Source organism: Amblyomma maculatum, unplaced genomic scaffold (assembly GCF_055883805.1).
Source record: "Amblyomma maculatum isolate TAMU_Amacu unplaced genomic scaffold, ASM5588380v1 scaffold_13, whole genome shotgun sequence".
NCBI lineage: Eukaryota > Metazoa > Arthropoda > Arachnida > Ixodida > Ixodidae > Amblyomma > Amblyomma maculatum.
In genome coordinates this window covers 26,489,590-26,515,103 of record NW_028146738.1, presented here as the reverse complement: position 1 = coordinate 26,515,103, position 25,514 = coordinate 26,489,590, and the positions used below count along the sequence as shown (strand labels likewise).

Genomic DNA, 25,514 nt, shown 5'->3' with positions numbered 1-25,514 from the left:
TCCGCCATGGCGGGGAGATTGCTCGTGAAATTTCTGTTTCGATATTTGCAAAAATATTTGCAAATATCAAATTTTCAAACGAAAAAACAGAACATCACGAAACGTAGACAAATCTAAAGCGCGCAACATCTTCATGGATGTCTGCGGACATCAAGGACACCTCAGGCGGGTCTAGACGACACCAATGTGTCGAAAGCATTTTGAAGGGAGAGGTTTCAGAAGGCGAGCCCGATGGACAGTGGTGGTGGTGGAGGGGATGGGTGTGCAGAAGACAGGAAGGTTGTGTGGTATTACTCGTGGAGCGGATCGAATATAGCCCTTTCAGAAATATCGGGGATCTTGCTCTGTAATATTATGCCATTATAGAATTATTACGTTATTGTGGCACCATGATAGCGCTACAATACTACCGGGGCATGAACAGCACGTCAAGCTGCGCGCATGCTGGCGGTTACGCCGCCTGTCGACAATTGCGAGAAGTGTAGGCGAGCCGAGCCGCCTCTGCCGCGTCTGTACGCCAGTTTTTGTGTGTTTTCCCAATACGCGTGTTTTGACTGCGTACGTCGTGAGGGCTATGAATTTGTTACCAATTCACGTTCCTGTAGGCCTTCAGTGACGTAAAGGAAAATATTTCTCTGGCCATCGCCGACCGCGACTGCCACACAGTGCTATGCGACTCGAGGCAGGCGGTGAGAAATTACGCCAAAGGTAGGATAGCGAAGGAAGCGGTGCGCATACTGCAGGCAACCAAAAACAACGATGGCAGCAGACTAGTGAGAATCAAGTGGTTCCCGGCGCACGCGGGCGAGGCGTCAGACCGCAACGCCAACCACAACGAGACGGCACACGCCGAGGCGCACGCTCTAACGGACCGCGCCTCGGTCGACTGGCCGCTGTGGTTGAGCACCAACTTAAGGACCGAATGACCGGACTACAACGAAATAACCAAGGCGTTCCGCCTAGCTCGCAGAACTCTTCCATCCCCTTGCTCGTGGCTCAGTCGAGAGCAAGCCGTTTTATTCAGACAGCTACAGACGGGCTCACTCCCCAGCCCGTCGCTGATGCACAGGATGCATCCCGAGACGCACCCGACAGACAAACGCAGTCTGCCGAACGGAGACGGCCGGCTTCGCACACATTCTGTGGAATTGCAAGTACCAGGAAGAAGCTAAGTCTGGGAGGATCCCGCCGCGACTGGAAGCAGCCGCAGAGAGCGACAATCAAGAGCAACAACTCTGGGCCGTCCAGCAGGTCATCAAGGCGCTGGCCCGGCAGGGAACCAGCGAGCCGGCCACGGCGAGCGGGGACCCAGGCCGCGCGGCCGGTGCCCAGAGGACGACGTAGGTCCCCCGTCCGGAGCGCGCGCGCGCCAGCGCGCGTTCTACTGCAGGCCCCAAATAAACGTTTTACCAATCCAATCCAATTGCACTTAACAGCTCAAAAATATAATGATTTCAATGTCAAGAAAAAAGTGAAACCAAAAGCATAGCTGCGCCGGTTTGTGAACTTGATTGCCTCATGGAGGAATCTATTTTTCTGTCCCCTGCGTATTTAAAACGGTAACGGCTGCTTTGAACAAATCTAGCCCTGATTTGTATTATGTCTGCTGTATTGAGGGGAAAGTCATATAACAGTGATTAATAGCAGACTCCATTGTGGTTGTAATATTTTAGAGCAACACTAGGGAGCGTCATATAAGGCGAAAACCACCCGCCGTGTGTCCGAAGCCTCTGCCACCTGTCCTCTGGCAGGAGGCGCTACCCGCCTGTCACCTACTACGGTTGGTAGACGAAACAACCACCTGTCAGTTTACCGATGGCAAAACAGGAGGAAAATCTTCTCTTTCCTCTTGCAAAGTGAAACAGGCCAGAGAAGAAAAAAAAAGTCAGATATAACAAAAACTCAGAATAACGAAAGACTCGCATGAAAAAAAAAAAAAAAAAAAAAAATATATATATATATATATATATATATATATATATATATATATATATATATATTCGAACATAACGAAATCCTTTCATGCAGTCTTTAATATTACATACGCAGAGCGGAAAAGGTGCGTGCTTTCGTATTTCCTCTACATCAATTCATTTGTTCGGCCAAAATTGTTGTTCTAAAAGCTACCAAAATCGCTGTGAAAATGAAAAGCATTGTTTCTGCAACGCTGCAGTGTGCTACAAATTACAGTTTTAAGTTTCTGTCAACAATCTAAGCAACAGCGTTTCGGAGAGATAAAACGGAATTTTTTGGTAAACACAGGAGAGGTGTAATTATTAGGTCTTTCATGGTCGTTTCTCAAAATAACTTTACGTCCATAAATTTAAACATGCTGCGCTTCAAAGTGGACTTCGTGGCTGCCATGTACGCGCATTTAAAACAATTGCTTTTTTTGTTTCTTTGCACAGCAGCGAAATGATTAACTCTGAGTTTCGGAACTTGGAGATTCAGCTGAAACTCTCTTTGTCCACTCCCTCTCTTACGGATGACACGCCTTGTGCTTAAAATTGAAATCCTGTTTTGATCAGTCGTTATATTTGAATTTATTAATTACATTCAAAACGTTGAAAAAACTTCATACTACATGGTTCAGCGGCGCGTAGGTGCAGTTTTACGTGCATACGAGTTGGATGGAGAAGTAAAGCTTATTTTCAAAAAGCGCATAATTCAGTACCATCCCATTTTAGTGCAGGTCGATTCTGTACTATTTCTATATGTGTTGATGCTTGTTCGGCAGAAAGAAGTGTATGTATTACTAAGAAATTTGAACTTAAATATATAGCGTTTTCTTCACCTCCGCCTGATTCTAACTCGTGACGCCGTGACCAAGGAAAGACTCTGTGATTACCACTGAGAAATTTATAAATAAGGAGGCTATATGCAAGAGTGCGTGAATAAAAATATGCGTTGCCGTCATTACCCTTTTCTTGCAAAAAACTGCTTTTGGCAGAGTATTTCATCCTTCCCTAGTGGTTTTGAAGCTCAGCTGCAGCTTCCAGCAGTGGTAGCCAAGTTATCACTAAACTTGAAAACGCAATAATTTATTGATAAATACCAACTTCAGTTCACAGGTCGCAAGGCCTTCGCCGCTCCGAACGCTGTAGGATTTCTTTGCCTTTCCCTCCCCACTGGTATAGTATATTGCACGTCGCCTAGTTAACTTCCTTGCTTTTCAATTCTTCTGTTTCTCTCTCCCTCTCTCGTTCTCTCTCTTTCTCTCTCGCCCTCTCTGTGAGCCTGTGCTGCTGAAATGTCAAAGCTCGCCTTGGTGAATGACGAAAGAATAAGGGCACCTTCAATCATGCGGATATTAGTTAACGACAAAACGAACAAGTGCACCGCCAATATACATGTATTGGAACGCGACGAGCGGAGTTTTCTGCATGACATATCATCACTACGTTTGCCGGCCAACAGCGAAAGGCGTCGGATGTCTGAGGGAGGTTTATTGACCCTTTGTAGGGCCCTCTGTGACCTTTATAGCTTCGTGGCCTTTACCTTTCGTGCGAAGTGATCAGCTGATGAAAACGTCATCCTTTGCCCCGTGTCACGGGGTAGCTGTTGGAAATTTGAGGCGTAAAATACAGGTGAAGGAATTTTAGAGCAATCTTGAAAACGAAACGCGGACACCTGTCGAAACATACACGAACGGATGAGCGTGCGATTCAACGAAAGACGCCTATTCTAGAGAGACCAGAAGCGGATTTCCGCTAGAGGGCCTCCAGAGAGACAGGCTGCGCTTTGAGCAGCCTCGAAACAGAGATCGGGGAGGTTGATTTCTATAAGGCTAGTAATGAACAGGGTCATTTCCACAGCGTTATTAGCAGGGAGGTTCGCTTCTAGTGGTACACCCACTCTGTTTCATTTCTAACCAACGCATTGAGCCCATCGCTGAAACCCGCCGCACCTGTGCTATGCCGGGAGAAATCACTCGCAGCTGCTGAAGGATAGGAATAGGTGGGCATAAATATGTTTACATTATTTTACCTGCAGCCCAGACGCTGTTCGACCTGCGCTGACCGGTACTTGCCGACCTTACTGGCAACAAGGACTTTCTCCTTATCCTTAGTTGCTATGCTGCCCGGATAGGAGTGTTTTTGTTTAGAAAATTTTCCAGGCTGAGACGTCATTAGAACAGCCTTGATTTTGCTCTTTGCACATGCTAAATTGGAACACGTTTCTGGACTCGACAGCTGGCACGTTTCCGTTTATTGGAGGCCGTAAACAGCGGCCTTTGGCTGTAGAACTCGGCGCGGAGGTTTGAGAGCTCATGGCTTTTTCCCTCTCGAATTCCAATCAACGACGCATCCTGACTTGCAGTCACTGGTTTCGAAAGGAGATACGGCATTGTTCTACTTTTGCTTTTGGGATCTGCAAGCAACAGCCTCTTTTTTTTTTTCTTTTTTTTGGAAGTTAGTGAGAAGTGCCCAAATGTCTTGCTCAAATAAATCTCTCAACCGGCCGTCGGTGGTTGCAAGGAGAGCGTGTTAGAGACTCAACCAGCCAGTTGTTTCGTGTCTTTATTCACATGTGATAGTTGTACAAGCTGTTAAACTACGTGCAAAGAAACCCAAGAGCGTTTAGCATTCCCCGACAGGGGTTATGAGATTGGAAGGTTGTTAAAATATAGTCAACTATAGTCCAAAATACAGTCAACTGTCATCGACGCGAAGAAAAACATAAGGTAGCATGACAGATACTTACAGCGGTTCTCATCAGAGGAGTGAGAGGGCGTTCATTTTAAATACAGCCCATGCAGCCGGCTGTAACCTAACCCCGACAGAAGACAGTAAAGAGTGCCTTCTACAGTTGCGAACTGAGCTATGGAGGGCGTTCACTTTGGAAGGTACAAATGCGAATAAAATTCTGAAACCGATGTTTGTTTTCGAATTAAGAAAACTGAAAGCATCTGTTATTGTTTGTCTTTTGAGGATATCAGATATGTAAAATATTAGCTGAAAACAAAACAAAGAAACGGAAATATACCCTTTAATGCTTTGGAGTCCACTATAAACAGAGAAAGAAAGAAAGAAAGAAAGAAAGAAAGAAAGAAAGAAAGAAAGAACGGAAGAAAGAAAGAAAGAAAGAAAGAAAGAAAGAAAGAAAGAAAGAAAGAAAGAAAGAAAAGAAGAAAGAAGGAAAGAAAGAAAGAAAGAAAAAAGAAAGAAAGAAAGAAAGAAAGAAAGAAAAGAAGAAAGAAGGAAAGAAAGAAAGAAAGAAAGAAAGAAAGAAAGAAAGAAAGAAAGAAAGAAAGAAAGAAAGAAAGAAAGAAAGAAAGAAAGAAAGAAAGAAAGAAAGAAAGAAAGAAAGAAAGAAAGAAAGAAAGAAAGAAAGATTTGTTGACGGCAAGATCAACAACCAGAAATATGCCAAAAAGCGAAATGATCGACGCTAGCTATGCTTTGCTACGTAAACAGAACGGGAAGTGGTGGGTGGTGGGCTCACGGCTAGCCTCTATATTTTGCATGTCCCGTTAATTCCCTTCGGCGTGGCCGTTCTAGATAAACTCCTGGTTACGAGCGCCGTTTCGCGAAGCGCGCCAAAAGCTGGGTGTTCGCCTCGGTTAAGCAAATTTCTGCAACGAGGCGCTCGCATCTAAAGACCCCCGTTCCATGCGCCGCGCTTCTACCTACGCGGCGATCTGCACTTGCCATTCATGCCATTCGAAGCGCGCGCGGCGTTGCGGATAAGCGCCTCAAATAACCATACATAGTGGTGAGCACCTAGTTTTTTGCTCAACGCGGGCGTTTGCAACCTCACCTCCCACCCACACAAACGGGCTGGGTGCCTATAACGCCGATGACATAATTGTGCTCTCCTTGCAGTAGCCAAATGTACGAAATATTCAAGGCAGCGGATCAAGCTAATCTGCAGTTGCAATTTAAGAGAACGCGCGAGCCAGTTTCAGCGGCGATCAAGTCAACGATATATGAAATCGTACACAAAACATTGAGTCACAGAAACGGACTACGTAACATAAAATTCAATCGCGCTGTACACACACGCACGTAAGTGTGTCTCACAGCGAGCTTATATATCCCCCATTAGCGCCTCTCGTTTTGCAGCCTGTGACACTCACAAGCCAAGAGAAGCTATCTTAACCATTTTAAACTTGTTATGAGAAAATGAGAAATACGAAATACAAGCAAGAATGTTCGTGTTGCTATTTTGAATATCGTTTATTATAAATACCTATCAGTACCCTCTGCCTTCTTTGTGCTAACATTGGACAAATACACTCATAAAAACATATTTAACTATCAGACAAACACCTTTCCGAGCTCTTTTCATATGTTGCTTCAGCATCCTCCCTTGGCATATTGCACCCCGATGTGGTGGTGCAGTGATTAGGGCGCTCAAGTGCTGTTCCCAAGGATGTGAGGTGAAATTCCGGCCACAGCGGCCGCTTTTCGAAGGAGGCGAGAAGCAAGGCTCCCGTGTGCTGTGCGATGTCAGCGCACAGTAAAGAAATACAGGTGGTCGAAATTACCGGAGTCCAGCACTATGACCTCTCTCATAGCCTGAGTCGCTTTGCGACTTTAAACCCCACAAACCAAACCAACCAATTAACATATTACATACACTTAGTTTATGAGCAGCAACAGGAGTCAGTAAATTACGTACATTACCAGTGCTATATATTATATAGCCTTCTCAGCATTATGTCACAAATTTGTCATCACAAATGTTGTGTAAACACTCAAACATTGGAGAGACGTTAGCATCATTGGTGAGTGCAATGTATGCCCAATAATATTAATTACTACGATGTGTAATGCTGAATTACTATGACCATGTACCTCAAAGTTATAGTAACATCACAATTGTTGCTCAGTGTTGCGTGTCAGTTGTAGCAGGCAATGTTGAGATAACATTTCGCGTTACTCGGACTTCTAGAAACGCTCCATGCGATGCGAGAATTGCAGGTATACCCTATATGTCGCGTCGATAGTCGGTGACGGTGCTTATTGCTCTATGATATCCCTTACCTGCCGGAGGCGTGCTTTTAACCTAATTCAATTTGCGCGGTCACGCTTATACACTACGGTCAACTGTTAACGGGAGCGTGCGATCTTGTGGTCTAAACACTTTGCAAAGCGGTGCCACTGAGAGCTGGCGAAAATGGGCGGCACTATGTGCATGCTCGAGAGGAGCAGCCGGTCGTGCTTTACTGGGCACGCACCTTGTGCGACAGTTTGTCGCCGGCTCTCTCGGGAGGGCTTTGTAAAGCGCGGCAGCCACGCGGTCTCATGTTCTCTTTAACAGTGAACCGTACTGTAGAGCTGCGTCTAAAGAAGTACGCAGAACTCACGCGCTAGTCATCAGGAGCATAGCGCGAAACATTAAAAAAGGAACGGAGGAAAAGACAAATTCCTTCTCAGTTCAGTTCAGTCGTTTAGTCGTGTCCGACTCTTCGTGACCCTATGGACCATGTCACGCCATGCTTTCCGGTCTCTCACTATCTTCCTAACATCACATAACTTCATCTGCAGCGCCTCGAGGATGCCATCTAACTATCGCGTTCGTTGCCTACCCCTTCTCCGGCGACCCTCAACCTTTCCCAACATCAAATCTTTCTCCAGCGACTCCTCTCTTCACATCAGATGACCAAGCGGAGCTTTAACTTTAGAATTTGACCCTCCAATGAGCAGTCAGGGTTTATGGCCGACAATATCGACTGATTTCATCTTCCGGCAGTCCAAGGAACTCTCAAGAGTCTTCGCCAGCACCACAAATCAAACGCGTCAATTCTTCGGCGGTCAGCCGTTTTCACAGTCCAACTCTCGCATCCATGCATCACAACTGGAAAGACCATAGCACGAGTTATACGGATCTTGGTTGGCAAACTAATGTCTCTGCTCTTTACTAGGCGGTCAAGGCTAACCATTGCTCTCTTTCCCAGAAGCAGGCGTCTCCTAATTTCATGGCTGCAGTCTCATTCCGAGGTAATCTTGGAGCCCAAGAACAGAGAATCTGTCACAGCTTCCACTTCTTGTCCATTGATGCTCCAGGACTTGATAGGGCAAGACATCATGATCTTTGTCTTTTTAATGTTCAGTTTAAGCCCAAACTTCTCACTCTCTTCTTGTACGCGCATCAAAAGTCTCTTGAGTTCCACTTCACTTTCTGCCATTAAAGTAGTATCATCCGCGTATCTAAGGTTGTTGATACGTTTTCCAGCAATCTTCACACCAGCTGAAGACTCGTCCAGACCGGCCTTCCTCATGATGCACACTGCAAATAGGTTAAATAGGCAGGGCAACAGTATGCAGCATTGGCTCACTCCTTTCTCGATCGGAAACCAATCAGTAAGACCATGCCCAGTTCTGATTGTGGCCTCTTGCCCTTCATACAGGTTCCTGAGGAGACAGATGAGGTGAATTGGAACTCCCATCTCTTGGAGAGCTTTCCACAATCTGCTGTGATCTACGCAGTGTAACGCTTTCGCATAATCAATAAAGCAGAAGTAAATGGATTTCTGGAACTCTCTTGCTTTTTCAATGATCCAGCGAAGGTTGGCAATCTGGTCTCTAGTTCCTTTACCCTTGCGAAACCCAGCTTGCACGTCCGGAAACTCCCGATCCACATACTGCAGCAGCCTACCATTGGAGGATTTTCAACATCACCTTGCTAGCATACGAAATAAGCGCGATCGTGCGGTAGTTGGAACAATCTTTGGCACTGCCTTTCTTTGGAATGGGGATGTAAACTGACCTCCTCCAATCCTGTGGCCACTGCAGGGTTGTCCAAGTCCTCTGACATGATGTATGCAGAATGTTAACAGCGTCATGGTTGAGGTTTTGAAGCAACTCAGCTGGAATGCCATCAATTCCGCTAGCTTTGTTCTTAGCAAGGCTGGCTAAGGCCCATTCAACTTCACTCTTCAGGATGCCCGGCTCGAGATCAGTAATCACAATCGTCTTATGTTGGGTTTGCCCATCCGGGTCCTTCTTGTACAGTTCTGTGTATTCCTGCCACATCTTCTTTATCTCTGAGGCTTCAGTGAGGTGCTTGCCTCGTTTATCCTTTATCACGCCCAGCTTAGCACAGAAGCGTCCTTTGATATCTTTGATTGTCTTATACAGAGCTCTTGTGTTCCTTAATTGGCTGTTGTCTTCAACTGCTTGGCACTGTATGTTCAGGAAGGCATTCTTATCTCTCCTTGCTATTTTCTGAAAATCGGCATTGAGAACCTTGTATCTTTCTCTTTCCCCCATAACTTTTGCCATCCTCCTTTCCTCAGCTATTTGCAAAGCCTCTTCAGATAACCAGTTTGCTTTCTTGCATTTATTTTGCTTTGGAACTACCTTAGTAGCAACTTCTTGTATTATATCACGAACATCAGTCCACATCTCTTCAGGCTCTCTGTCTTCTAGATCTAATTCTTGAAATCGATTCCTCACTTCCACAGCACATTCTAATGGAATTTGATCCAGATCATACCTGAAAGGCTTTCTAGTTTTCTGCATTTTCCTCAATCGAAGCTTAATGTTGGAGACAAGAAGCTGATGATCGGTGCCACAATCAGCCCCGGGCCTTGTTTTTACTGCTTGTATAGCGCTTCTCCATCTCTGCCGGCAAAGAATATAATCGATCTGATTCCTGTACAGACCGCCCGGTGAAGTCCATGTGTACAGGCGCCTCTTGTGCTGTTGAAAATGAGTATTCGCTATGGTCAGGTGGTTTTCTTGACAAAACTCTACTAGCCTCTGCCCAGCTTCATTTAGCTCGCCAAGACCGAACTTGCCTATAATTCCAAATATTTCTTCACTCTCGAACTTAGCATTCCAGTCTCCTATGAGAAAAACGACGTCTGATTATGGGGTGCGGTCTAAAAGGCATTGTAGGTCCGCATAAAATCTTTCAACGTCAGCTTCTTCAGCAGTAGTGGTCAGTGCATAGACTTGGATAACTGTTATGTTGAAAGGGTGACCTTGGATACGAAGTGAAATCATTAGGTCGTTTTTGGGGTTGTACCCTAGCACTGCTTTGCCCATTCTTCTGTTTACTATGAGAGGGACCCCATTCCTTCTCTTGGATTCGTGCCCACAGTAAAAGACATAATGGTCGCCGGAGTTAAATTATCCCATTCCGGTCCACTTGAGCTCGCTGATACCCAAGATATCAATGTTCAATCTGTCCATTTTTCGCTTGACGACATCTAGTTTATCTTGCGTCATAGATCTTACATTCCATGCTGCTATGTGATATATCTGCTTGCAACATCGGACTTTCCGGTCGCTTCCCGACACGTCCACAACTGAGCGTCCTTTTGGCTTTAGCCCAGCCGCTTTATTCGTCCTGGAGCTACTAGGCATCGCCCTTTGTTCATCCCCAGTAACATGTGGGACGCCTTCCAACCTGGGGGACTCATCTTCCGGCGCCATATTGTTACGGACGACAAGGAAGAAGAAGCGGGCAGTGGCGCGGGCAGGAGCGCTCGCGCTAGGCCCGCGAACATTCATTGAACGTCATCTACCATCGTCATCGGTTATGTTCTGTCTCCTGTCTTCATCGGCTTGCCGCTTCGTAACATTTGGTTGGAGGTGCGGCGTACGGCATCCCCATCCTCGCCATCTTCAAGCCGGGACCATCACCGAGGGCTCAGGGACATCGCCGAGCAGCTTCGCCCCCGCCCTTCAAACCCAGACCTGAACAACTACCACCGCCCAGCCCCCAGCCCGGACCTGAAGACAAGGAGAACAGACATACCGATCAGAACCGAGATGAAGGACCCGAAAGACCCGAATGACCCGAAGGAACCGATGGACACGAACACGCAACCCCCGCCCAAGCTGCCCGACGTGACCTCGAGCCATCGGTCCCATGGACTCTGGTGACGGATGGTTGACAGCTCCAAGGGAGGCGGATCACCCACGCATCAGACATCGTACCGGCAAGCCGTTCTATTCTTCTTTCTTCCTCTTCTTCTTCTTCAAGCATCCAGACACGCCCATCATAATGTCATAAAATCATTAACATCGCTAAACTTCCTCGTCCACGATCGGGACGATCGCTCGGTGGCCCCGGGCCATGTTACGGACGACAAGGAAGAAGAAGCGGGCAGTGGCGCGGGCAGGAGCGCTCGCGCTAGGCCCGCGAACATTCATTAAACGTCGTCTACCGTCGTCATCGGTCATGTTCTGTCTCCTGTCTTCATCGGCTTGCCGCTTCGTAACAATATCATTAATGGTATTGTGACTGGACATAGGGTTTTCTTGGCAGGAAATACTGGAGTGGGTTGCCATTACCTTCTCCAGTGAATCACATTTTGTCAGAACTCTCTGCCGTGACCTGTCTATCTTGGGTGGCCCTACACAGCAGAGCTCACGACTTCATCGAGTGTCGCAAGCCCCTCCGCCACGACAAGGCAGTGATCCATGAAGGGGCGAATTCCTTCTAGCGGCATGCATACCAGCGCCGATGCCGCGCCGCCTCTTTCTCCTTGCATCATCAGCAGGCCGTGGTACACTGGCTTATCAAGTGCGCGCTTTTTTTAGAGGCCAGTTTAGTCTTGACTCAATCTCAATTCCGCGACCTGCTCTCGGAACTGCAGCAGCTGTCTTCAGAAGATTGCCCCACTTCCTCCTCGCGGTCTCAAGGGGTCCGCCACCACCTCCACTGGTCAACAAGGGGTCCCGACACATCCATGGCCGAGAACCACTGTTTTAGGGGGCTGCAACCCGCAGAGCGAACAAAAGTCTAATCAGACACATTTAATTTGGTACATTAAAAAGGCGCTCAAATGAACCAACGTTGATGGCGCAGCCCCCAAGCTTCGGCTGGATCGAAGCTAGTACACTCTAAACAACAGTCGTCTGGGAGCTGAACAAGGGTTTAGGGGCTGCCTCAGTTCGCAAGCCAAGCCATCGTTTCGACAAGGGGACTTCTCTTCATTTGGACGAAGAAAAGTCGCTTGTCGAAACGTTGGCTTAATTGTCATGTGAACTGAGTCGTAACCTCAAGCCACGTTCAGTTCTCTTTCATGACAACGTAGAGGTAGACATAATCGCTGAGAAAGAAGAGGACGACGAATCACCAAGCAGTTAACCGGGAAATAGAAACTGCAACCGAAAACCATGCTGGTGGCCCATTTCGTGCACTGTCGAAGGCTGACTTCCAGGAGAAGGTTGCTTATTTTTGTAGCTTCACATTCGGGCGCCCGATGAGGCAACCAGCCTGCTAATGGAGATCAGTGGCTTTATCGTTTCGGTACAGTGAACTAGAATATTGGGTAGTGTGCTCACTCCGCGGCGGCTCTACGGGGAGCGGAGGCCCCGCGTACGTCGACAGGCGTCTGCTTCGCGGCGCCGGCACCAGGTGGCGCCACGGTAGACTTCACGGTAGGATTTTGCTCCGCCCGTCGCTGTCAGCCGGTTCAATTTGGTACTGCGTTGTGCGCATTTGTGGCTTCATTGTTGCTCTGCTGTGCGAATGTTTCTTTAGCGCTTATCGGAGGTCACTTCAAGCGTTTGTTCAGTAAATGTCAGTTCAGGTTCTTGTTTAAGCTCCCGTCGAAAGTGAATGTTGACTACATCACGTGCGTCGGTGTATGCGTGTTCTGCCTGGAGATCAGAACTCTTCGTGCTTTTCTTTCGCGCATGATGCGGTAGGCGGACAAGTGGCCTGTACTAACCGGTTACTTCACTGGGACAGACTGCTAATAATAATAATAATAGCAATCTTTATTTAGGATAGTTAGAACAACATACACGTACGGAAGCGCCGAAGCCACAAGCGGGCTTGTGCGGCGACAACCGGCAGCCGCTGCAATCTTCGCGCCACATCAGAACTCCATCAGAGGCAAAAAAAAAAAAAAGAAACATTTCGCACAACAAATTATCAAAAATGCACTGATGACATCAGTACATATTATATGTTCTCTAACGCTTGAACAGCAACTCTCAATGTTTTGCGGGTGGTCAAAGAAAATACGTCGTCCGGTAGTTCGTTGAAGATGGCTGGAACATAATAGCGTCTTGTTGCTTTACCGTAGTGAGTGCGCACTCTCGGTTTAAGATAACGATGAACATGTCTCAACGGTACCGGTTTCGTGTTTATGTGCCTGTATGCACTGCTCCAAAAATATTTTAGCACTACAATTTGTTTAAAAATATTGTCAAAAGAAGACAACCGGCTGTTCTAAAGACACTGCTGGGCAAATTCTCCTGTGACATGTAGAGGACGCTTGTAGCGATGTTTTTCAAAATTCTATTAGCTCCATGTGAAAGAGCAGTTAAAAAAAACAATACATACCGTATCTTTAAACACTACCCCAGAGTATGGGCGATTAGTTTTCGGATAGAAAAAGGCATCATGGTTTTAAAATTAAACAACAAAGGTGCAACACTTCTAACTTTCTTACAAATGTGGGTCAACTGAGTATTCCATGTCAGATCACTGTATATGGGTACACCAAGATACGTAACCGACGGGACGCTAGCTATAGGTTGACAAGAACACAGAGAGCAATATGAGGGGTTTAAATATATAGAACCTACATTTGGTACATCTTTGTGCGGGTTATGAAAACAGACAAGTCGGGATTTGGTGCCATTTATTTGTATTAAGCTTGAGACAAACCAATCACTAAATTTAAGAGCGCCTCCTGAAGGTTAGCCAGGGCTCATGAAAACTCAGGGTTGCCTGATACTAGTAAAGTGTCATCGGCGTAAAAGAATAGAGTGGATGCTTTCACATGGTCACATATATCATTCACATATAACCGCACAACAAACTTACAGATAGGCCCAAACCAAAATATGCCGGCCCGTCGTCAAAACCATTGCTACGCGCCTGGATGCAAGACTGGCTATGTGCACACTAAAGGTGGCCCAAAAATAGTCCTGCTCGGTGTTCCCAAGGATGACGCTCTAAGAAAGCAGTGGCAGATCAACATCCGTCACTCGGACAAGCAGCTGAATGAGAGCTGTGTAGCTGTGCTGTTCGTGAGCTTCATTTCGAACCTCGTTTCGTTCTACAGGACTATGTTCATATTGTGAAAGGGGGAAAAGTCCGCATCCATCGTGGGAAGTCAGCAATATCCCCGGATGCCGCACCGACGCTATTGCCGAATCTGCGGGCCTCTTTCAAAAAAGAAAGAAAGACAACAAAGAAAGAGGAAACCCACTGGTGTTGTAACTCATGGGCCCTCGAAAACAAAATTTTCAAGTCTGCCCGATATACCCGTAACAACAGAAGAGTAGGAATCGGCCCCAAACGAACAGATTCTGAGAGTATTCTTGATATTTTGGAAGTGGTTAGAAATAGACTGCATAAAGAGGATGGTTGCCCCGTTCACGCAGAATGCCGATTTGAAGAAGTAATAAGGTTTTATTTAGTCACCAGACTGCACTTCTATGTGAAAGGGGTTAATTCAAAAAAGGCACAAAAACGAGAACGGGCGAAACACCTCAAACTAAGCCATTGCTAATGCTGCTGTGAAGTGCTGGAGCAAGTGAAGGAAATAAGCGGTAAAATACTTGAACACAAATATATGCAGCGGTGACAAATCTGTTCATATATTTCATAAAGCAGCGACTTTATGTCTCTCCAGATAAGTATGCAGTAGCTGGGTAATGCTGTTTGAAAACCTCGTGGTGCGCCTCCTGTTCTGCGAAAAACGCGAATTGTAAATAATGCATCTTCCCTTTTACTTTGTCAGAATTACATGAATTCATTCTACCTGTCTTCTCCATGTCCTTTTTGTTTTTCTGTGCTGCAGCTTGGGTGCTTGTGAATAAACAGTTGTTGTGGTCGACACTCCTTCATTCTTCGTTTATCCCTGGCATGAATCCCAAGCTATTACTATTGACTTCAAGCATTAATGGAAAGAGCTGTATAACCTCCGAATATGCAGTGCATTATAATTTCTTTCCAGCGAAACAATGCAGGCATGAGTGACATACCCTACGTGAACGTCCCAACGAGCCAAGCGCATTGATTAACGTTGTTTGAACATGTGCACAGCGCAGATGTAAAGTTCAATTCAAGGTCCACTTAGCCATTGCAGCAAAACCCACGCAAATGTTGCGGCAATATTTTAATTTGTCGGCACGGCTACTGCGACGCCGGCCGAGCGCGGCACTGGCTTTTACCCATGGAGACGCGCGCAGCGCCACCGCGCGCCGCCGCGCACCGCCGCTCTCCGTCGACACCGGCGGGGACACCTCGAGCAGCGCCTGTGAGAACACTACCCAAATATTCTAGTTCACTGTAGTTTCGGCAATGCTCGGCCAGCAATATACGTTTGCGCCATCAAGTGACGTGAGCAGGAGGCCAATCGCGCGGCGACTCCACAGAACGGTGGTGTCGAAATACTTACAGCCGTTATAAGGCCCTGTCGCTTCACCGTGACTAGTCGCACTGTAGCCGACTTTGTTCATCCATCTCACGCTTGACAGCAACACAGCAGCCCTCCCAAGAGCCTCGCCACGTGTATTTTTTTTTTCTTTTTCGTGCTTAGCGGGCTTTCCTTGCCTTGGAATGCGCGAAATTCGTGGGCTAACAACTGAATAAAGGGTCTCTGAAGGTGCTGCACAACTTTGACTATCCATGCAGTGCCTGCAAATAATATTTCAAAAGCAGTGTAATGAAACCTAATTAATTTGTTTGTCAAGGAGATAATAAATGTAACCTGAGTTACACTAGGCTAGCGCGAACATCACGCTTCCGGTTCATTTCGAACTCGAAGTGCCTTTCATTTTGAAATATTGGCTCAAGTTACGTGGGAAAACCTACGTACCGCTGCCAGCATTAAAATCATGTGAATAAATACGTGTTTTACCGATCGTATCATTCCTGCTTTGTGCCTCTTTGCGGCAATATTACCTTAGTTATATAAAGAGCGCTAGGTGCTGTCGCACTGGCATATTTGGTGTCGACGCCGTATCCAAGTGAGTTCAGCATGATTGGTGCATCTGCATGCATACAGACTCTCACCTGAAAGCATATTCCTTAATGTTGAAGTCGCTGATGGGCCTAAGAAGCACATCGGTATTGCGAGAGTCGTAGATCACTTTTCCTATGACTGTTATGGGAGCCATTAGGATCAGAAAAGCCTGGACGCAGTCTGTCCACACGACTCCTCGCAGCCCACCCTGTAGAGAGAAAAAATTAGAGCGCTGTGGAAGGACGTCCACATACTTTGCACGCGGATGACTATCGCATATGGGCCAAGATAGTTTGGCAAGGTCTCCGAGACTTCGCTCTTGGTGCTTTAAAGAAATAACGTTTACGAAAGCAAACCGGGAGCCTAAGCCTAAGCGCTGATACTTTGTTGAGCACAGGACAGCAGATTAGCTTGCACTGCAGCTTGGATTTTACATTAAGGATTGCGTCGATGGGCCCCAACTGCTGGGTGTAAAAAGCTGTTATTGAGAACAAGTTAGGTCCAGATGAAAGCTGGTGCATGCGACCACAACATGGCTTGAAAAAGACGTCATTCGCATTTCCTAGTGCCGAGGCTGCCAATTCATCTCTCATGTAAACCCGTTCAAACTCAGCAGCGGTTTATGAGCGGTGTGTTTTTTGTAACATGATGACGAAACGGCGCAACAGCGCAAGCAAAGGAAAGAACAAAACCCAGCGCATTTTCCCTTCCTTGCTTATTCCATTCATAGTCGTTACAGCTGATGAGGGCAGGGATCGGACGCGGGTCACGCTAATCTTAGCGATTTTATTTCCTTCGCCTCTTATCGCTGTACGCGAATTTATGGCGTCTCAGGAAAGAATCTCGACTGACGAGAAAAACCAGTATTGGGGCCAGGGATTTCTCACTGCCAAATCGGCGCGAGCCTTCTCATGCAGCTGTTCCTGCCACGTACTATTCGTAAAAAGCTTTACGCCTTGCTGTTTTGCCTTACCGCAGTGCGCAGCATAACTATCCTGATTCGCCGACTGACACATTTCGGGGAAATACAACGTGCTAAAAATAACAAGAACTAATCGCGGGCGCTGTATGAACGGGAGTATCAACAAAAGGAGCATCATAAAACGAGAATTCATCGTGTACAGCCGCCCAAAGGCTCAACAGTAATGCGAGGCTAGGAGCCGCCTGCGCCGCGAAGCGATAGTCATCGAGTGCGAGATAATGCTCTTTGTACGTCTCTAAGCTCGCGCGCCTTGTGGGAAACACGCAGCTTTATTTCATCAGACAGTTTTATTTGCTACCAAACCTTGTCGGCTGCTCTAGCTCGCTTTTGCACGGGAAGTCATACAAAGTGCGTGACTTCTCGTGCAATTCACCTGGATGCGCACGACACTGGGGGGAATATTTACTTAGATAGATTTCGCCATCCCGCGGTTTAAAAAAAAAAAAAAGAAAAAAAGAAATACTGCAATGCGTGTGATTCTGCATTCGTGAACAAAACGCGGTGAAACGCCAACATAACAAGCGCGCTGCCTACGCGTTGATCGGGCACACCAGCTTTCGTCAGCCGCCGTAAACGTACCGAGAGCATTGTCTCGCACCTGATGTATGTCGTTTCATGGCGCTGGCGGCAGTCCAATCCAAGCTTTTTGTTATTCTTGTTGAATCTGTGGGCGGCTGTGGGTGGCTGTACTTTGATTTTGCAGATCTGAACTCGGGGCATGTATGGATCGAGGAAACTTTTAAAATCGCGAAAACTAGAAACGTTTAAAAACTGGAGGCGTACTGTTTGTCGATCCCTGCAGTGTATAACTTCAATGTAGCCTTCACAGCCGCCAAATCTAGCGTTTCAGCTGCGTCGTCCGGAGGTCGTCGTTTATGTAGTTCCTGTGGATCAGCACGAATGGCTCGGCAGTGTAGCGCAACTTGTAATCAGTAATGCCGATTATATGCTCTTATACCATTCCGAGGGCGGGCTAGCCGCAGAGGTTGCGTAGTCCGCAAGCATGAGCAGCAGCAAGCGAGGACCAAAATCCGCATGAAAAGAATCGCAAAGTTCGCAACTGAGGAAGCTCGTGGCGAGGTTTGCTCGCCAGCGTGCTGTGCTGAGCGGCATGCATTTCTTTGCCGAGCTAATTCGTGTTGACCGGTTTAAAGCATAACAGGAGTCGTACAGATATATTGAAGAGAAAAAACTTTTCATCCTGTCTGTCCTTATTCTTTCAGTTCTTCTCCGAAGAATACGAATTGAAGCCACAGTGCCGTTAAGTCCCGTTAAGCCTATACTGTCTCCTGCTTGCGCACGCTGCAAATTCAAAACAGTCGTGGCGCGCACCGAACACATGGAAGCACATGCCCTTGTTCAGTGAGCACGGTGAGCTTCAGCAGCGAGGTGTGTGCCGGCGTGTTCTCGATGGAACCACTAGGACAAAAAATGAGATGCATGTACTCGCATTTCTAGACGGAGTTGCATGCCGGGCCTCGGGCAGTGCGAAGACATACAGATACAAGGAGCGTTTAAAAAAAAGAAGCTGTGGTTTCACTGCGGTTACGCCCATCGGTGTAGCGAAAGCTACGGCCCTCTGGATACGAAAGGTTTAGCACACAGGTTAGGCAACGGCTTAAAGTTTATTTATCCCAATGAAGACGCTCCGATGATCAGGTGGTTTAGCTTGTAGTTAAAACAGGAGTTTTGAGAGAGCAATCTGCAAAGCTACGCTTAGGTTCGGTTTCAAAGTAAAGGCATGACTTTTGCACATAGTAAATTATTGTTTCAGCTTTATTTATGCCATAAGGGAATCACTTCACTTATGAGCACCCCTTGCCTCTCGTCGTTGACCGTTCTCATTCGGGTGTAGAAGACTTGAAGTGGTATGACATCGTATCTGCGTCGAACTCTGGGGCACACCGCCGTCACAACGTTCGAACGAACCTTCTGTCCTAGCAACTCGCTGTTGTCGTTCAACCAATTATCCCTTTATCTGTCTTCTTTATTCGGTGGTGTCGTGTCTCCCTGTGCTTCCGTTGCAGACTTCGCGCACAATAGTTGAGATAAATTAATAGAGAAACTAACCGGCCAACTTTTCCACATTATTGCATGCTTGCCAGCCTCAGTTCGAACGACACAGACATCCCAGAAGGCAGGCAAAAGTGCAGCTGGTGCGAGTATTGCAGATATGGTACGGGTGTAGTAGAAGAAAAAAATGCCACCATTTTGACATGAGCGGCTCACGGGCCACTGAAACTGCTTACTGAACGCCTGCCTCCCTTGAGTGCACAAGACTTCCTTCCGAGCAAGGGGTCAGATGATGAGAAAAATAGGTCTTAGAAGCCTCATGGTGTTGAAAAAATAAGGTGGCTGAAAATTAAAGCTTATAACACTGTGGAGGAAGAAAAGACCAGTCAACTTTCCATAAAGCTAAATTTGCCCGTTCGGGCCTGGCGGTGGTTTACCTATATCTGTTGGCAATGCGAACGGTCTATAAGAGCTTTTGTACTGATTTTATGAATCCAGTGCGACAAGAAGCGAACGGCGGGGGTAATGGTACCATTACTGACGCCACTCTCAGACGAAAAAAAAAAATGCAGCACACTTAAAGGGCAACTGAAACGAAATTTTGTTTCGGCTGCAATGTGATCGGTGAGTCGTAAAATTATCCAGATGACGTTTCATACTCTGTAGGAAAATCTTTCTTTACAAGTGTTTTAATGCGCAGCAGACGACGCGTGCACCTGGTGGCGTGTCCTGGAGTTGGGCAATTTACCGGATATGACATAGAAATGGGCGCTCGAGAAGCGTCCTGAACTAGCTTCAACCCGAACGCATTTTGTGTGAACGGCCTGCAGACGGTGTGCAGTCAAGCGTTTGATGCTCAAGCCTGACTTGATGGTGCCGTGCTTGTTACAATGCTGAAGTTTTTACAATTTCCAGCGCGATCACCGGGCCGGATCAGTGCGCAGCCGTCAGGGGTACGAACGCGTATGCTGTACAAAAAAAAAAAATAAAAAAAAAAATAAAACGCGCGCGCCGCGTGCTCTTCAGAAGTACGGAAAACACAGGGAAGAAGAAAGTGTGGTTCCTATTGATGGTTGGCTTTCGTTCGCAGTGCTGTAAATTTATACAATCGACGTTAACGTCTCTCAACACCCGAATAAAACCCCTGCCCATTCGCTGAGGTTTATACAAGAAGCCACAAGGCACCAGTACGAAACAATTACAGCGCCCGGAGTCCCGACTGCGCCCGTTTCGGCATCATTTCCGGCTCTTACGAATGGCCGCCCTTTCTACAGTTTCAGTACGAGAAACGAGGATTTTTGTGAGCGATTCCTGAAACACTCGCTTCAGTTACGAATGCTATATTTCGCTTTTAGTGGTCTCCCTTCACGTAGTACAAAACACTCCTTTTACGGAGCCAAAATTTTCTTTGCAACTGACCTTTAAGTAGGCCTAAGGGGAGTAATGCGAAAGTATTTCTCTTATTGCTGCCGAGCAAGGGACTCAAACTAACGACCACCTTTACGACTCCAGCCCATGACCTCTGGAACTCGAACCGACAATATTTACTGGAGCTCAAAGCCTTGACCACACTTTGAGACTCAAACGCTCTACCTTTTCTCTCTCTCTCTAAAACCAGTTTTCTCATTAATGACTGAAAGTTCATGCGGACGCGTTCTGATGACATGTTTTGTCCAAACACTGCTGACATGCTCTGATGATGTCACTCATGAGGCAAGAAATGCTTTCGCATATAAAAAAAGGAATAGTGATGGTACGTATTGTCAGCGGAGAGATACACAAGGGTTGCGGTTAGCTCGTGCATCACCGTCATTTCGGAAGTACGAAATGAGTTGGAAGTAGTGCTCCTCCGTATCTATATCCCTGTGTGCATGTAGAATTTTAGCACGCCCTAAACGAGACAATAGCTGTAGCAAAAAAGGGCATCATGGCATCTCTCACCACATCTGCGAAAGGCACGGCAGTGTGTTCAGCACCGTTAAAAAGAGTCGCGACAAATGGCCTCATTTGGTACACGGCAGCCGGAAGTGCTTATTTTCTGTGTAAGTTTATGCCTACCTGCAGAATAAATACGAGCGCCTTTTTTTTTTTTTTTTTTTTTGCAGCCGAAGCTTGTCATGTCCGCTGAATGCGACAAAAACAAACGACCAAAGCACACCAAAGCCAAAACATCAAATATGACAGGTGCGTGGTTTTGCGAGCTGCATCGGCGTCGCCTTTCTCTTGTGCTACGTTGTGTAATGTTCCACACTGAAGCGAGACAAGGAAAGTCTATGAACGAGAATTTCATTATCGACTTCGAGACGGTATTATAAGGTTAAAGAATAAAGGCCGATGCTGAGGTTAAGTTCAGCTATCACGTCCTATTGTTCGCTAGAGGGAAGTGAAGGAAGCTATTTTTTATTCTTTATTTGCTTTCCAATTCACACACGTGGACGAGCAAAAACGCAAGCAATGTGAAGAGAAAAAGAAAGCATCCGCCATTTTTCCGGGGAAGCGACTCGCTATGGTTTTACACACTATTTTACACATTTTTCTTTTCCCGGAAGTAACATTTCGGTTGCTATTCGCTTTCTTTTTGTTTTTCACGGCGTAATTCTTGTACCTCGCTTCGCCTTAAAGGCATTCACCGGAAGGCGACGGTAGTTATACATTAAACAAAATCTTCCAACGCGGCGCGCATGAGGTTTAGTTCTGCACTCACCAAGGCCGTGTAGACAGTTCCTGCTACTCCAATGCCCAATGTCGTCCATTGTATGGGTAGGTGAAAAACTGCGATTGAAAGGTGACAAGGCGCTTGAATTAACACGAACTTATTGCTTGCTGTTTCATTAAGAGATCTAGGAACTTGCGAGGATATTAATTTATATGCCCATTTGAAGCCATCAACACGCAGTTAATCATATACTTAACTAGATACTTGAGCAGACAGCACGCAGCTAACGAATAACTCTGTTGATAAGTTGATAATGTGTTTATCATAAGGGAACAGATTAATAAAAAATAACAATACACTCTGGACACGTACACCAACACGGCGTATGATGTCGACGTCCGCCTTAATATGGCTCTTTTCATGTAGCTTTGTTGTAGCCGAGCAAAATTTTCTCTGTGCTATCCTTCAACTTTTTCAGAAAGAAGTGGAATAACTATAGACAAGGCACTGAATATTATTGACTTAAGGAACCCTCTTTGTTTAATTTTTACTTGCCCAAGCAACACAAGGCATTGTCTGTCATGCCTTAGTGAACTGTTTCGGACTGATACTCACCACCTACGAACGTTTTCTTTTTTTTCCCTCTCTTCTTCGTTTGAATGCGGCTGTTGTGACCAGGAAACTAATCCGGTACGTCGTTGTAACAGAGCGTTATAGCTCCTGACTGCCACGGCGGGTTTTTATCAGCGTTCTTCAAGTTATTCATGTTATTTGAAAGACTTCGGAAAAATTGAAAAGTAAGAACCGTTGCGCTTCTGAGCCACGCAACTCTATCAAAATGATTGTCCCACCGATGTAAATTCATTCATCACGTTAATGCGCTGAAGAGCACAATTCGGGACTGTTACAATAAATTGGAAGGTTGGAAGCGCCAATCATTCTGAGAGATTTCTGTCATTCTTCATCAAAGGCTTTGCGTTACGGGCAGGCCATGGTCGAATAGTGCCAGACAGTGATGGCGGGTGGTTGCCTACAGTTGAATCGACGTTAGTAACGCCTAATAGCTTTTAAGGCTCAATAGCCCAATAACCTTTCTTGGCTGACATTAAAGAAAAAAATCAGTCCCCACCGGGAAACGAGCCAATATCCTTTCGGTCTACAGCCGAGCGCGCCGACTACTATTCCACGTCGAGCTGTTTTTTTTTCTTTATTGCTTGGGAAAACTAGCGGGGAAGACAAGCTAAAACAGCTCATGCCTCAAATCACCGGACTGTATAATGCAAGCCCGCTACAACCCAGTAATTCCCTGCGACAGCAGATGTCGAAATTCAGGGAGGCACACGAAAGCATCGAGATGCGGTAGCCAACTAGGCGGCTTATCCAAGGCAGCATCCACTCCTCGCATCAAAGCACACTGCTCTCGAAATAAAGGACTCGATTAAGTGAAGTGAAATTAAATGAAATTTATTTGATGTCCTTCCAGGTAAACAAACATTGGCAGGACCGGCAAAAGGTGTTATGTACACCGGACAAGGCCTGTCCTTCGAAAGCATAACAATCAAAGCAACCGAGACACAACAAGTAATAGTGCAAAAATACAACTTCAATATGTATGGTTTGCATACACAGGATCTGGAGTAATAGCACACAACGCTACTGAAAAAAAAAATTAAGAAAAAGACTACTAGCTCACAAAACACAAAATCGAAAATGGTAAAAAAAAAAAATGTAGACTCCCAAGGATTGCGGGTATTAGTCACAACGACAGAGGTAACACCGCAAAAAAAAAAAAAAAAAAAAAATTAAAAGGTTTGTGGGGTTTAACGTCCCAAAGCAACTCGGGCTATGAGAGACGTCAAAAAAAAAAAATGAAAAGAAAATGAGACAGATCAGGACATTCACTGAAAAGTACAAAGAATGAATATAATGCAGTTGAATAGACTGTCGAACCAGTAATGCATGAACATTGTTTTTTAATTATCGCTTACTAGTAGTCGTCTGTGTTAATGTAAGTATATCAGGAGAAGTATTCAAAGTCCGTGGTATCTGGTAAGCCATTTACTTTAAGCCGTAGTTTGTATAGTAGCATCTAACTGCATAGAGCGGGTGGCGTAAGTTGTAAGCTTCATTGGTTTTTAAATAGTTTCTTGGAAAGGCTTGCTTCTAACGATGATATAGACTGTGCAAGGCGGACTGCTAATTTCTTCACGTATATATCCTCGACTGTTCGTGCTTGATGAAAAATTGGCGCGTGCTCTCAGTGAATGTTAACTTCATGGTGGTTCAGGACAATGGTCCCTCATTTGGCTTTTCGTTACATGAAATATACCCATCAACACAAACAAACCATAAGGCACATCACAGTTTTCCGAACGGAAAAAAAAAAACAAAAAAAAAAAAACGAATATTATATGGCGTGATTTCAATGTCCCTTTTGAGAAATCGATCGTGATTCTGTTTGTCTAGCGTGGGGATGATAGTAACGATGAAAACAACGATGCAGTTGGTGATAGGGATGTTAGTGGCAATGATAATCACGCTGCAGTTAGTGATAATGACGATGATGGTAGTAGCGATGACAATGACGGCGCATTTAGTTGATAATCATGAGAATAATGATGATGATGATAGTAGGAATGAAAATATTATTCAGTTAGTGAAAACAGCCCCTGTAAAGTGGCCTTGCAGACTTAAGCGCAATCCTGTAATTTTTTGCAGCGTGTTATGTAGCGTTCTTTCATCGCGCACTGCTATATCCAGCCAACTCACTCTCGTCCGTCGATAAAGTTTTCCTTTCTTTGCGAATCTTGTGCCGTATATACGCAACTGTGTAACGTGTCCATACCATTCGTGGTTACGACTAAACATAACAACTGTCCATATTTTTGTGGACCTAATGGGCTTTAACCTGCAGTGCTGAGAAAGAGTACATAGTCGGCAGCACAATAATGCCGAGCCTTTTTAGCCTCAGACTTGACGAAAAAAATAAGCGAGCCGCATTAGTTCGCGCTAGTCCAAAGCTGAAGCCCGCTCACAATGCGCTGTGATTTAGTTTCCTACTCACCGTTCCGCTGTTACCTTTTTTTTTTTTTTTTTTTTTTTTTACGAAACAGTCATGCCCTGATCACTTCTTTGCTCTTTGTAAATCGTGTCATTATTATTATTTTTTTACCTGCATTAGAAGCAGCCCTACATCAATATTTAATTAGAACCGTCCTGCGAGCACCTGATTGAGGCAAATTTCGTATTTTATTTCCTCCATCTGTCTCTGTAGAAGCCCCGGCAACAATGTTTTTTTTTCTTTTTTCTTTGTATAATCTCTGTTGCCCCAGCAGGCTTATCTGCTCACCGCCTTACATGTCGTGCGGCGTTCATGTCAGGCCACGTGGAGTTACAAATTGGCTAGCATTCTCTAATTTCACACAGTCTGGGGCTCTGCCGTTAGTCTCACTAGGATGCCCAAAACGTGAGCGGCGGTCATTCAACTTTCGGCTGACAGCGTACCTGTAATTGTTCCGGACTTCCCTTTCGTTTGCTACAGTAAACGGCTTGTCTTGGCTACAGCGGAGCTGCCAGGCTTGTTTCGATTCGTAATTACACTGTCTCTTTATCTGCTCTTGCTGCAGTGATGGGGAGAGCATTGCTCTGCTACACTGAACCGCATAGCGAATTTAAGACTGGGTTGAAGGTGCTGCCAGCGGTACTATACACTCCAAAACTCTGTTTCTTTTCTTTTCGGACGATATACTTGAGCGAGTCGGCTCTACGTACTCAGACATTATCAACTACTATAAGTGGGTACGGATCCGCTATCCGCCGCCTCGTCGTGATATAAATCAATCGGAGGCAGTGTACTGGCGAAGACTGCAGACAGGAACTTTCCCAAACCTGCATATTATTAGCAAGATTTACCCGTTGACCGGACAAAAGAATCAGCACACAAGACGGAAGGCGGCCGCTACTGATGTGCA

The 25,514-nt window shown here is 45.9% G+C and overlaps 2 protein-coding genes across 2 annotated transcripts in view; one reads left to right on the top strand and one right to left on the bottom strand.

Moving 5' to 3' along the window:
* LOC146172407 (zinc finger CCHC domain-containing protein 24-like) overlaps positions 1-25,514 on the top strand; it is a 224,113-nt gene that overhangs the window by 138,707 nt on the left and 59,892 nt on the right. The window lies entirely within an intron of this gene.
* LOC146172408 (sodium-coupled monocarboxylate transporter 2-like) overlaps positions 1-25,514 on the bottom strand; it is a 99,014-nt gene that overhangs the window by 24,790 nt on the left and 48,710 nt on the right. The window contains exons 4-5 of the mRNA XM_084586060.1: positions 21,592-21,659; positions 15,943-16,100 (exon numbers count right to left, since the gene is read on the bottom strand). Of these exons, the coding sequence (XP_084442186.1) occupies positions 15,943-16,100; positions 21,592-21,659 (226 nt within the window). The remainder of the gene's footprint in view (positions 1-15,942; positions 16,101-21,591; positions 21,660-25,514) is intronic.